The sequence below is a fragment of the Coregonus lavaretus genome, assembly GCF_964263955.1.
Source record: "Coregonus lavaretus genome assembly, chromosome: 1".
NCBI classification, from domain to species: Eukaryota; Metazoa; Chordata; class Actinopteri; order Salmoniformes; family Salmonidae; genus Coregonus; species Coregonus lavaretus.
The window spans coordinates 75,210,260-75,224,461 of record NC_139988.1 but is presented as its reverse complement, the minus strand read 5'-3'; the positions used below and the strand labels follow the sequence as shown (position 1 = coordinate 75,224,461).

At 46.2% G+C, this 14,202-nt stretch overlaps 1 protein-coding gene across 1 annotated transcript in view; it reads right to left on the bottom strand.

Annotated features, from left to right (window-relative positions):
• The window catches only part of LOC311131781 (pro-neuregulin-3, membrane-bound isoform-like), a gene marked incomplete at both ends in the record, with an annotated part of 453,127 nt that overhangs the window by 212,420 nt on the left and 226,505 nt on the right, over positions 1-14,202 (bottom strand). The window contains one exon of the mRNA XM_084164910.1: positions 2,901-3,033. Within this exon, the coding sequence (XP_084021036.1) occupies positions 2,901-3,033 (133 nt within the window). The remainder of the gene's footprint in view (positions 1-2,900; positions 3,034-14,202) is intronic.

Here is a 14,202-nt window from a genome sequence, read left to right as displayed (position 1 = left end):
TTTGATGACAACGGAGTACGCTGCCTAGCCTTACATAATTAGAAAGAGGAGAATATCCTGATTAAAATGGTGTCTGACTTGAAACAATCAAAATATACACATTGCGAGATATTTTGTGAAATAAACAGACATACCTATATTTCCCCTATAGGAAACAATGGGAATACCTCAGAGTTCCATGAGTATTTTTTTGTTGTTGTTGACGTTATAACTACCAGCAATTGGTAACAGCATTGTAAGCTGCCCAAACGTACTTAATTAGAAATAACAGGTTATCCTGATTTAAAATGGTGTAGAACTTCAAACCATTAAAATACATACATTTAGAGATATTTGGCGAAATAGATAGACATGTCCCTATTTTCCCAAAACAGTGACAGTCTGAAAGATCTAAGAGCAGTCATTTATTTAACCAGCTTACCATTTATCTGCTGTTATTTGCCAGTTTTTTGTGTTAGAAATGTTGTGGTTGGAACTAGGCCTCTATGTGAAAGCATGGCAATAACTTACTAACTATTCACAGATTTACTTCTCTGATGAATTGGCAGGCAGGCAGACAATTCGGAGTAATTAATACTTCAGTAACGATATACACTTTATTCAGTGACCTTAGGTATAGAAACTTTGACGGTCTGATCAGATTGTTAAAGAAAATGATTGAACTGCAATTACTAAATAATTCCAATATATGGCAGCATAAGACCACAAATGAAATTTCAGAAAATCAGTTCTCCCCCTGGATACACCACTCCCCCAACCCCCTTCCCTTCACAGGAAAACTCCTGTGTGCACTTTTTTCTGTCCCTAATGCAAGAGGAAGGACTGAAAAAGCATTTAACAGATTACTGTGAAGTAATATAATGATGATTCCTGTTTATTATTACCTGTTTTTATACTCATGTTTTGAAATTATACTTCATTACTATAACGATTATCAATAAGCCTGAACATTAATTCAGTCACCTCTGGTCGACAAAAACGTATTTTCCTAGTACACTCAATGTCAAATTTATCAACCAGCATCAAGCCGCTCTGCCTTCTCGCACAAGTAGCCAACTCAACAAGCTCCACCAAAAGCTTGTGCTGTCAGCAGCAGCGATCACTCTGTCTTCTCGCCCAAGCAAAGGGCATGTTGAGGTAAATTTGTAAACTGCGAGGGTTGCATGATGTAATTTATTCGCAGGCTGTTGAAGATGTAGTCGTTTGTGTTTTCTATTAGTGTTACATGAGATGTTAAGATGACTATATAATGCATGTAAACTAGAGTTGAGGTTAGAGCATCTGACTAGTGATTATTTGGCAGAGGTTCAATACCTACTATGGTTATTTTTTCATTTTTGCTCTCCCAAAAGCAACACAGGCCTAATACGATATATATATATATATATATATATATATATATATATATATATATATATATATATATATATATATATATATATATGATATATAACTGTAAAGAAATGAGTAACCATTTTAGAAGATCATGGGACATATAGTCTTTGGTTGCATGCTATTTTATGTCAATCATATTGCTGCTATAGCCTATCACTGATGCTTCGTGGTCTTATGCTTCCATCTATTGGAAATATTTAGCAATTAAAAGTTACTCATTCACATAAAGACATTGGTGAGGCAGCTGAGAAATAAAGTGTATCCAATTGCTGGACTTGTTTTACCAGTCAGGTTTAGGGTTAGGTTTAGGGTTACTGTTAAGGTTAGGGTTACCATTACAGCTGTAGGTGCATTGTGTTACCAGTCAGTGTTAGGGTTAGGGTTACAGTTAGGGTTAGGGTTACCATTACAGCTGTAAGTGAGTTGTGTTACCAGTCAGGGTTACAGTTAGTGTTAGGGTTAGAATTACCGTGACCATTACAGCTATAGGTGCATTGTGTTACAAGTCAGGGTTAGGGTTAGGAAAATGGTGACCATTACAGCTATAGGTGCGTTGTGTTACAAGTCAGGGTTAGAGTTAGGGTTAGGATTAGAAAAATGGTGACCATTACAGTTATAGGTGCATTGTGTTTACCAGTCAGGGTTGGGTTAGGGTTAAGGCTAAAATAGTATGGGTTTATAGCTCTCTTGCTCCTCCCTGTGGGTACTATATAACTCATTCGCAAAACTTGCTAGGCTCATAATCTGAGGTAGCAACTGCGTCAGATCTACAAATCAATGAGCTAGACCTATCCATTTGGTTTGCAACTCAGTGAACCTGCGCAGCATTCGCTCAATTCGATGCCTACGAACAAACAGATATCGACGCATCTCAAATTACCCAGCAGCCATTTTCAAACAACAAATCGTCAAAAATAAAGGTAATTTCTTAAATAAAAAACGTATTCTGGCTGTTTAAATCGGCCACATCTAGAAAAAGAGGACAGAGACATGCGTTTTGTTCAGGTGTACACCTTTTTCTGAAAATAAATATGGTTAACCATGACCAGAAAATGTTTAACGTTTGATGGGTACACGCCAGCCATCTTTAGCAGTGTGGGTCACAACAATGTGTTCCCAGGTGAACGTGCTCATGAAGTAGCTGTAACTTTGTTAATAACAAATTACCTGAGGTATGCCTCCGCGTTCAACTTGGGCAGATCTCATTGCCAACAACAGCGAAGCAGGCATTGTGACGTAGAACAATGGGCCGGGAATAGAACCTTCGGAAGGGGAGTTGGTGTCACGGTGCTCAATTGAACTAATAGGAGCTGGCAGGGTGAAAAATGCCCTAAAATAAGGCCTGTTTTTTCACGATTACTTCAAAATTATGGGAAGCAGTTGGGACATATGGTAATATTATGAAACTGGGCTCCACGGCGGATGCAATGAACTAGTTTTTTTCCGGAAAAAGTGTTGTTAAAAATGTGTCTAGCCTACAGACACGCACACACACAGAGACTCACCTGCAGTGTCTGTGCACTCCTGCTACTGTCTCAATGATGGAGCACTCGCCCTCGTTGAGGCAGAAGGCTAGGTCCTTGTCATCAATGCAAGGCTTGAAGACCTCCAAACGCAGACTAGGGGATGTGGGGGCCACTGTGAGAGAGAGAGAGAGAGAGAGAGAGAGAGAGAGAGAGAGAGAGAGAGAGAGAGAGAGAGAGAGAGAGAGAGAGAGAGAGAGAGAGAGAGAGAGAGAGAGAGAGAGAGAGAGAGAGTCATGCAGACGAACAGCTCCTGACTTCTTATAACTTTCTGGTTGTTAAGAGAGATTAACAAAATAAAATTAGCAACAAATATATAGGTAATCAAACTGTACAACTGAAGATCAACACAGGAGGAAAAGATCGACAGAGTGTGAGTTAAAAGACCAATCTTAATCGTGCTAGGTAGCCAAATTCGAATTTGTCAGCTAGCTCAGGTCTAGCTCCAACTTTACTTGTGGTAACCATAGCAACATGGCCACTGAGGCAGCGCTAGCAGCGCTAGCAGCGCCAGCAGCAGCAGAGACTGAGAGACTTTCCCCCCCCTTTTTTGAATTTCCAGCAGAAATCAAATCAGAGAAGGGAAGAATCAACTTTAAATACAGAATTCTGAGGGAGAACCCAGAAACGTTGTTTTCCGACTGCTCACACAACAGGACTGTTATAAACCTGTTATTTTACACAGACCACACAACTGCCTGGCATACAGATGTAACCAGGCATTTCAGGTAAGGCATCTACAAGAGAAGGCAAATCCACATGTTTGAGGACAGCGAAAAGGACCAGGAAAACAGGTTTCTGATGGTAACATGTACCAGAACGACACTGTCATGGTCCAGGGCAGTGAGGCTGCACTCAGCTCTTTTGTGCAGGACTTCTCCACCCTAAGGAAGATAGCAAAAATCAAAAAGGACAAGGACAGCACCCCGACCTCTCCCCTCACCTCAGGCACTCCAACAGCAGGAGCCCAGGCCCAGGCCCACACAACAGGTCTGTCCTCCCCCCTGCCTGCCTACGACCACCAGAGCCAAGACTACACTACCATCAGCCTGCTGAGAGACAGGCTGGTTCTGTTAGAGGTATGGGTTACTGAGCTAAAGGAGCAGCCCCCCAGCTACACCACCTACAGCCCAGACACAGAGCTTCTACAGGACCAGATCAACCAGTGCAGGACCCAGCTGAAGAACTCTGACCAGGAGCCTTATCACAGCGCTTGAGGAGGTAAAGGCCACAATGAGGAGAGAGCTAGTGCAGGTAAAGGAGGAGATGGCAAAGGAGTTGTCTGTCATCAAGAGGGTGCTGCAGCATAGAGAACAGACTGTAGAGACCCCTAGAGAGAAGCTGCAGCCCCTTACCACTCCTAACACCCCCACTGATCCACCCTCACCCACAACCCCCCAGACTGGACCGGGCCTAGCCTACTACCTCGCACCAGACCACCACCTCTACCAGAACAGAGAGGAAGCCCCCCGGCCCAGACCTGGCCCCCCTCCACTCCACAGGGCCCAACAGCAGGAGGTCTCAGCTACGTGGAGGTCCTCAGAGGACAGGCGAACCCTGTAGGATTGAGTGAGATTAAACAGCTCCTCCAATACATCTGCTATAAACTGCACTAAACGCGCACACACATACACAGACATACACACACACCTATTGTACTAAAAGTTTACTTCTTCAATTAATAGGAATATATATATATATATATAACAGAACAAATGTTTGCTGTTATCCTGTTTATCTCACGCTTAACAACTTAGTAGTTAGTAGTTACTGTATTTTTGACTGTGCTGTTCTTTCTTTTAGCAACATGAAATCGCTATCAGTTACCATGAGGAACATTCAGGGCCTAAACTCATCAACTTTTGGACTGAAGAGTTTAGCACTGGAGTAAAAAAAAAATCTTAAAGATGTTGACGTCATCATTCTGCAGGACACATGGTGTAAGGCAGACATTGTCACTCACTGTCCCACAGGCTACAGAGAGGTAATTGTGCCGTCACAGAAACACAGCTCTGTCAATAGAGGCAGAGACTCTGGAGGATTGATCCGAACTACAAAATCTAATTGATCCCCTCAAAATGGGTAAATATCACATTTGGTTAAAACTGAAAAAATAACTTTTACTGACAGAAAAATATTTGTTCCTTTGCGCAATATATACCCCCCCCCCCCCCCCCCCCCAGAAGGGATCTGTTGCAGCTCTGTCGAAGCAGGGTTTGTACTTTGTCAATGGTAGGACTCTTTTGGGAGATTCACCTATTGCTCACCTCTTGGCCACAGCACAGTAGACTATATGATTACAGACATTGACTCTTTCTCTCTCAGCTCATTCACCGTCAAGCCACTAACACCTCTGTCTGATCAAAGCCAAATTACGTCGTTCCTCAAAAGAACAGACATGGAAACAACCACACATTCACAGCCCAGTAAGCTGTACAACATCAGCAATTCATACAGATGGGCCCAAAACAGCACAGAAGAATACCAGAAAGCAACTAGTAACCAAAATATCCAAACACTTTTAGATAACTTTCTGGATACCACTTTCACTCACAGTAAAGAAGGCATCAATCTAGCAGTAAAAAACATGAACTATATATTCAGGCAAACGGCAAAAGAAGCACAACTGAAGTTTTTAAAAAACAAAACAAAAAAGACCACAGATGACAACTTGTTTGATTGTAAAATTATAAGGAAAAAACTTGGAACACTATCAAACCAAAAGCACAGAGACCCAAATAATGGTGAATTATGCCTTCATTACTATGAGACTTTAAAACTCTATAAACATACAGTCATGGACAAAGGTTTTGAGAATGACACAAATATTAATTTTCACAAAGTCTGCTGCCTCAGTTTTTATGATGGCAATTTGCATATACTCCAGAATGTTATGAAGAGTGATCAGATTAATTGAAATTAATTGCAAAGTCCCTCTTTGCCATGAAAATGAACTTAATCCCCAAAAAACATTTCCACTGCGTTTCAGCCCTGCCACAAAAGGACCAGCTGACATCATGTCAGTGATTATCTCGCTAACACAGGTGAGAGTGTTGACGAGGACAAGGCTGGAGATGACTATGTCATGCTGATTGAGTTAGAATAACAGACTGGAAACTTTAAAAGGAGGGTGGTGCTTGAAATCATTGTTCTTCCCCTGTTATACCATGGTTACCTGCAAGGAAACATGTGCCGTCATCATTGCTTTGCACAAAAAGTGCTTCACAGGCAAGGATATTGCTGCTAGTAAGATTGCACCTAAATCAATCATTTATCGGATCATCAAAACTTCAAGGAGAGAGGTTCAATTGTTGTGAAGAAGGCTTCAGGGTGCCCAAGAAAGTCCAGCAAGCACCAGGACCGTCTCCTAAAGTTGATTCAGCTGCGGGATCGGGGCACCACCAGTGCAGAGCTTGCTCAGGAATGGCAGCAGGCAGTTGTGAGTGCATCTGCACGCACAGTGAGGCGCAGACTTTTGGAGGATGGCCTGGTGTCAAGAAAGGCAGCGAGGAAGTCACTTCTCTCCAGGAAAAACATTAGGGACAGACTGATATTGTGCAAAAGGTACAGGGATTGGACTGCTGAGGACTGGGGTAAAGTCATTTTCTCTGATGAATCCCCTTTCCGATTGTTTGGGGCATCCGGAAAAAAGCTTGTCCGGAAAAGACAAGGTGAGCGCTACCATCAGTCCTGTGTCATGCCAACAGTAAAGCATCCTGAGACCATTCATGTGTGGGGTTGCTTCTCAGCCAAGGGAGTGGGCTCACTCACAATTGTGCCTAAGAACACAGCCATGAATAAAGAATGGTACCAACACATCCTCCGAGAGCAACTTCTCCCAACCATCCAAGAACAGTTTGGTGACGAACAATGCCTTTTCCAGCATGATGGAGCACCTTGCCATAAGGCAAAAATGATAACTAAGTGGCTCTAAATTTTGGGTCCATGGCCAGGAAACTCCCCAGACCTTAATCCCATTGAGAATTTGTGGTCAATCCTCAAGAGGCGGGTGGACAAAAAAATTCTGACAAACTCCAAGCATTGATTATGCAAGAATGGGCTGCCATCAGTCAGGATGTGGCCCAGATGTTAATTGACAGCATGCCAGGGCGGATTGCAGAGGTCTTGAAAAAGAAGGGTCAACACTGCAAATATTGACTCTTTCCATAAACTTAATGTAATTGTCAATAAAAACCTTTGACACTTATGGAATGCTTGTAATTATACTTCAGTATACCATAGTAACATCTGACAAAAATATCTAAAAACACTGAAGCAGCAAACTTTGTGAAGACCAATACTTGTGTCATTCTCAAAACTTTTGACCACGACTGTACACTCAGAACCAAAAAAGCATAGTACAACAGCAAGCGGCTGGCACTAATTGAGGAGTCCATAAACACAAACAACTTCTGGCAAAATTGGAAAAAAACGAAAGAAAATAAAAACAAGAGGAATTAGCGATACAAAATGGTGACATATGGACAACCCATTTTAAAACACTCTACAACACCGTTCAAATTGACACAAACACAGAACAATGCCAAATTCATGAGAAGTTTAATGGATTAGAAAAAGCTTTAAAGGACAATCAACATCCATTGGACTCCCCAGTTACTGACCAGGAGCTCTATAAGAAACTTCAGGCCCTGAAATTAAAAAAAGCATGCGGACCTGATGGCATCCTAAATGAGATGCTCAAATTCACTAGTGCAAAATGTCAATTTAATCCTTAGTGTAGGTTATTTCCCTGACATCTGAAATCAAGGACTCTTAACCCCAATCTTTAAGAACGGAGACAAATATGACCCTGTCACGAATGTCAGTGAAATGCGGTGGAAGAAGTCAGGCGCAGGACACAGAACTCTCGGAAACGTACTTTACTCAGAATGCAAAGAACACGAAACAGAATAACTCCACACAGGGAGGAACTAACCCGCTCACCAACGACACACGTCACAAAGAAACAATCACACACAAAATCCAAATGAGAGACAGGGGTAAATATAGGGCATACAATCAAACATAATGGGGAACAGGTGTAAACAATACAGACTAAACTAGACAAACACCGAAACATCGATCGGCAGCAGCTAGTACTCCGGGGACGACGAACGCCAAAGCCTGCCCGAGCAAGGAGGAGGAGCACCCTCGGCAGAATCCGTGACAGTACCCCCCCTTGACGCGCGGCTCCAGCCGTGCGCCAACCCCGGCCTCGGGGACGGCCAGTAGGACGCGGAGCAGGGCGAGTCGGATGACTCCGGTGGAAATCCCTCAACAGGGAGGGATCTAGGATGTTCCTCCTAGGGACCCAGCACCGTTCCTCCGGACCGTACCCCTCCCACTCCACGAGATACTGCAGACCCCCCATCCGACGCCTCGAATCCACGATGGAACGGACTGAGTACGCCGGAGCTAGTGGGAGCGGAGGAGCCTCTCGTATCTCATTCTCCTGGAGTGGACCAGCTACCACCGGCCTGAGGAGAGACACATGGAACGAGGGGTTAATGCGGTAATTAATGGGCAGTTGTAACCTATAACATACCTTGTTCAATCTCCTCAGGACTTTAAATGGCACCACAAACCGCCGACCCAGCTTCCGGCAGGGCAGGCGAAGGGGCAGGTTTCGGGTCGAGAGCCAGACCCGATCTCCCGGTGCATAAACCGGACCCTCACTGCGGTGGCGATCGGCGCTCACCTTTTGCCGTCTGATCGCCCGCTGCAGATGGACATGCGCAGCGTTCCATGTCTCCTCCGAGCGCCAAAACCACTCATCCACCGCAGGAGCTTCGATCTGGCTCTGATGCCAGGGTGCCGGAACCGGCTGATAACCCAACACACACTGAAAAGGCGTAAGATTAGTGGAGGAGTGGCGGAGTGAGTTTTGGGCTATCTCTGCCCAGGGGATATACCCCGACCACTCCTCCTGCCGGTCCTGGCAATAGGACCTCAGAAACCTACCCACATCCTGGTTTACTCTCTCCACCTGCCCATTACTCTCAGGGTGAAAACCAGAGGTAAGGCTAATCGAGACCCCCAAACGTTCCATAAACACCCTCCAAACTCTAGAGGTGAACTGGGGACCCCAATCAGACACTATATCCTCAGGCACCCCGTAGTGCCGGAAAACGTGAGTAAACAGGGCGTCGGCCGTTTGTAGGGCTGTAGGTAGACCTGGCATAGGAATGAGACGGCAGGCCTTAGAAAACCGATCCACAACGACCAAGATCGTGGTATTCCCCTGGGAGGGGGGAAGGTCCGTGACAAAATCCACTGACAGGTGAGACCACGGCCGTTGTGGAACGGGTAGAGGTTGTAACTTCCCTCTGGGCAGGTGTCTAGGCTCCTTATACTGGGCGCACACCGAGCAGGAAGAAACGTAAACCCTCACATCCCTAGCTAAGGTGGGCCACCAGTACTTCCCGCTAAGGCAGTGCACCGTCCGACCAATACCAGGATGACCATAGGAGGGTGACGTGTGAGCCCAATATATCAGTCGATCACGTACCTCGAGCGGCACGTACCTCCGCCCCTCTGGACACTCTGGGAGAGTAGGGTCAGTACGTAACGCCCGCTCCATTTCCGCGTCGACCTCCCACACCACCGGTGCCACTAGACAAGACTCCGGAAGTATGGGAGTGGGCTCAATGGACCTCTCCTCTGTGTCATATCGTCAGGACAGGGCGTCTGCCTTAACGTTCTGTAACCCTGGGATATAAGTGAGCTTAAATACAAACCGGGCAAGAAACATGGCCCACCTAGCCTGACGAGGTTTCAGTCTCCTCGCTGCCAGGATGTACTCCAGGTTACGATGGTCAGTCAGAATGAGAAAAGGGTGTTTAGCCCCCTCAAGCCAATGTCTCCACACCTTCAGGGCTTGAACCACCATTAGCAGCTACCTGTCCCCCACGTCATAATTGCGTTCCGCCGGACTGAGCTTCTTAGAATAGAAAGCACATGGGCGGAGTTTTGGAGGCGTGCCCGAGCGCTGAGACAGTATAGCACCGATCCCTGCCTCGGACGCATCAATCTCAACTTGGAACGCCAAAGAGGGATCCGGATGTGCCAGCACCGGAACCGAGGTGAACAGGTCCTTCAAATGTCTAAACGCCCTGTCCGCCTCAGCCGACCACTGCAAACGCACCGGGCCCCTTTTAGCAGGGAGGTGATGGGAGCTGCTACCTGTCCAAAGCCCCGGATTAACCTCCGGTAGTAATTGGCAAAACCCCAAAAACGCTGCACCTCCTTAACCGTAGTGGGAGTCTGCCAATTACGCACGGCTGAAACGCGGTCAATCTCCATCTCCACCCCTGACGCGGACAACCGATGTCCCAGGAAGGAGATGGACTCCTGGAAAAGCAGACATTTCTCCGCCTTCACATACAGGTCATGCTCCAACAGTCTACCCAGCACCTGACGTACCAGGGACACATGCTCGGTTCGTGTAGCGGAGTATATTAGAATGTCATCAATATACACCACTACCCCCTGTCCATGCAAATCCCGGAAAATCTCGTCCACAAATGATTGGAAGACTGAAGGAGCATTCATTAAACCGTATGGCATGACGAGGTACTCATAGTGACCCGAGGTGGTACTGAATGCTGTCTTCCACTCATCTCCTTCCCTAATGTGCACCAGGTTGTAAGCGCTCCTGAGATCCAATTTTGTGAAGAATCGCGCCCCGTGTAATGACTCCGTCATACTAGCAATCAGAGGGAGAGGATAGCTGTATTTAATAGTAATCTGATTGAGACCACGGTAATCAATACACGGGCGTAAACCCCCATCCTTCTTCTTCACAAAAAAGAAACTCGAAGACGCTGGGGAAGTGGGCGGCCGTATGTACCCCTGTCTCAAGGATTCGGTGACGTATGTCTCCATAGCTGCCGTCTCCTCCTGAGACAGAGGATACACATGACTACGAGGGAGCGCAGCGCCAACCTGGAGGTCTATCGCACAATCCCCCTGTCGATGAGGTGGTAATTGAGCCGCCTTCTTCTTACAGAAGGCGAGTGCCAAATCGGCATACTCAGGAGGAATGTGCATTGTGGGCATTTGGTTCGGACTTTCCACCGTCGTTGCCCCTACGGAAACACCTACACACCGCCCCACACACTGATCAGACCATTCCTTGAGAGCCCTCTGTTGCCATGAAATGTTGGGGTCATGAGATGTTAAACAGGGAAGCCCCAACACCACAGGAAACACAGGAGAGTCAATCAAATACAACTGTATAATCTCCTCATGGCCCTTCTGCGTCTTCATCTTAAGTGGCGCTGTGACCTCCCTAATCAATCCCGACCCCAAAGGACGGTATCTAGGGCATGGATGGGGAAGGGCACATCGACTGGTACAATAGGGATCCTTATATGTGAAATGGCGATCGATAAAATTCCCAGCTGCGCCTGAATCTACTAGCGCCTTATGCTGGGAGTGAGAAGAAACCTCTGGAAACACAACTTTAATACACATATGTACAACAGAGAGCTCTGGGTGAGTTGGGTGCTTACTCACCTGGAATGACTCATCAGTGCGTTGCCTACTGCCTCGATTCCTAGGAGACCCTCCCCAGCACCGAACCGCAATGTGTCCTCTGCGGCCACAGTTGGTGCAGGGGACGGCCTCTCTCCTGGTCTCCCTCCTAGTCTCCCTAGCACCAGCACCCCCAAGCTCCATAGGGCTCGGCTCGGAAGTGCTGGGGGATGGAATGGACGGCCCCAGCTCCGGATGTCCGCGGGTAGCCAACAGGGTATCTAGGCGAATCGACATGTCCACCAGCTGATCGAAGCTTAGGTTGGTGTCCCTGCAGGCCAACTCTCGACGAACGTCCTCCCTTAAGCTGCACCTGTAGTGGTCGATGAGGGCCCTCTCATTCCATCCCGCATTGGCAGCCAGAGTCCGGAAGTCCAGTGCAAACTCCTGAGCGCTCCTCTTCCCCTGTCTGAGGTGGAACAGACGCTCACCCGCCGCCTTCCCCTCTGGGGGATGATCGAACACCGCCCTGAAGCGGCGGGTGAACTCTGCATAGTTTACTGTAGCGGTGTCTATTCCCCCCCACTCGGCGTTGGCCCACTCCAGTGCCTTGCCGGACAGACAGGAGATGAGGGCGGACACGCTCTCGTATCCCGAGGGCGCCGGGTGGATGGTTGCTAGGTAGAGTTCCACTTGGAGCAGGAAACCCTGACACCTGGCTGCGGTGCCATCATAAGCCCTCAGGAGCGAGAGCCGAATCCCACTGGACTCCTGATGTGAAACGATGGGTATGGCTGATGGTGGTGGTATCGTTGGAGAAGGTGTGGGCAAACCTCCTCTTTCCCATCGCCTCAAGGTGTTAATCACCCCTTCCATGGCGGTACCAAGATCCTGGATCATAGCCGCCTGTTGTAAAACGCGCTCCTCCAGTGATCCCGTTGGCACCGCCGCTCCTGCTGACTCCATGTCGTGGTGTGTGATTCTGTCACGAATGTCAGTGAAAAAGCTTTAAAGGACAATCAACATCCATTGGACTCCCCAGTTACTGACCAGGAGCTCTATAAGAAACTTCAGGCCCTGAAATTAAAAAAAGCATGCGGACCTGATGGCATCCTAAATGAGATGCTCAAATTCACTAGTGCAAAATGACAATTTAATCCTTAGTGTAGGTTATTTCCCTGACATCTGAAATCAAGGACTCATAACCCCAATCTTTAAGAACAGAGACAAATATGACCCTGTCACGAATGTCAGTGAAATGCGGTGGAAGAAGTCAGGTGCAGGACACAGAACTCTCTGAAACGTACTTTACTCAGAATGCAAAGAACACGAAACAGAAAACCTCCACACAGGGAGGAACTAACCCGCTCACCAACGACACACGTCACAAAGAAACAATCACACACAAAATCCAAATGAGAGACAGGGGTAAATATTGGGCATACAATCAAACATAATGGGGAACAGGTGTAAACAATACAGACTAAACTAGACAAACACCGATCGGCAGCAGCTAGTACTCCGGGGACGACGAACGCCGAAGCCTGCCCGAGCAAGGAGGAGGAGCAGCCTCGGCAGAATCCGTGACAGACCCTAATTACAGAGCCATTTGTGTGAACAGTAACCTGGGGAAGGTTTTCTGTAGTATTATAAATGTAAGAGTTATAAACTTCCTTAATAAGCACAATGTCTTGAGTAAAAGCCTAATTGGATTTATACCAAAACATCGCACGACTGATCATATTTACACCCTACACACCCTGATAGATAAACATAATACAAAATAATACAAAAATGTACGCTTGCTTTATCGACTTCCAAAAAGCATTTGATTCTATTTGGCATACAGGACTGTTCTAAAAAGTTATTGAAAGTGGTGAAGGGGGTAAAAAATATGACATAATTACATAAACTGGCAATACAGTGGGGAAAAATAGTATTTAGTCAGCCACCAATTGTGCAAGTTCTCCCACTTAAAAAGATGAGAGAGGCCTGTAATTTTCATCATAGGTACACGTCAACTATGACAGACAAAATGAGAAAAAATATCCATAAAATCACATTGTAGGATTTTTAATGAATTTATTTGCAAATTATGGTGGAAAATAAGTATTTGGTCAATAACAAAACAAAAGTTTCTCAATACTTTGTTATATACCCTTTGTTGGCAATGACACAGGTCAAACGTTTTCTGTAAGTCTTCACAAGGTTTTCACACACTGTTGCTGGTATTTTGGCCCATTCCTCCATGCAGATCTCCTCTAGAGCAGTGATGTTTTGGGGCTGTCACTGGGCAACACGGACTTTCAACTCCCTCCAAAGATTTTCTATGGGGTTGAGATCTGGAGACTGGCTAGGCCACTCCAGGACCTTGAAATGCTTCTTACGAAGCCACTCCTTCGTTGCCCGGACGGTGTGTTTGGGATAATTGTCATGCTGAAAGACCCAGCCACGTTTCATCTTCAATGCCCTTGCTGATGGAAGGAGGTTTTCACTCAAAATCTCACGATACATGGCCCCATTCATTCTTTCCTTTACACGGATCAGTCGTCCTGGTCCCTTTGCAGAAAAACAGCCCCAAAGCATGATGTTTCCACCCCCATGCTTCACAGTAGGTATGGTGTTCTTTGGATGCAACTCAGCATTGTTTGTCCTCCAAACACGACGAGTTGAGTTTTTACCAAAAAGTTATATTTTGGTTTCATCTGACCATATGACATTCTCCCAATCCTCTTCTGGATCATCCAAATGCACTCTAGCAAACTTCAGACGGGCATGGACATGTACTGGCTTAAGCAGGGGGACACGT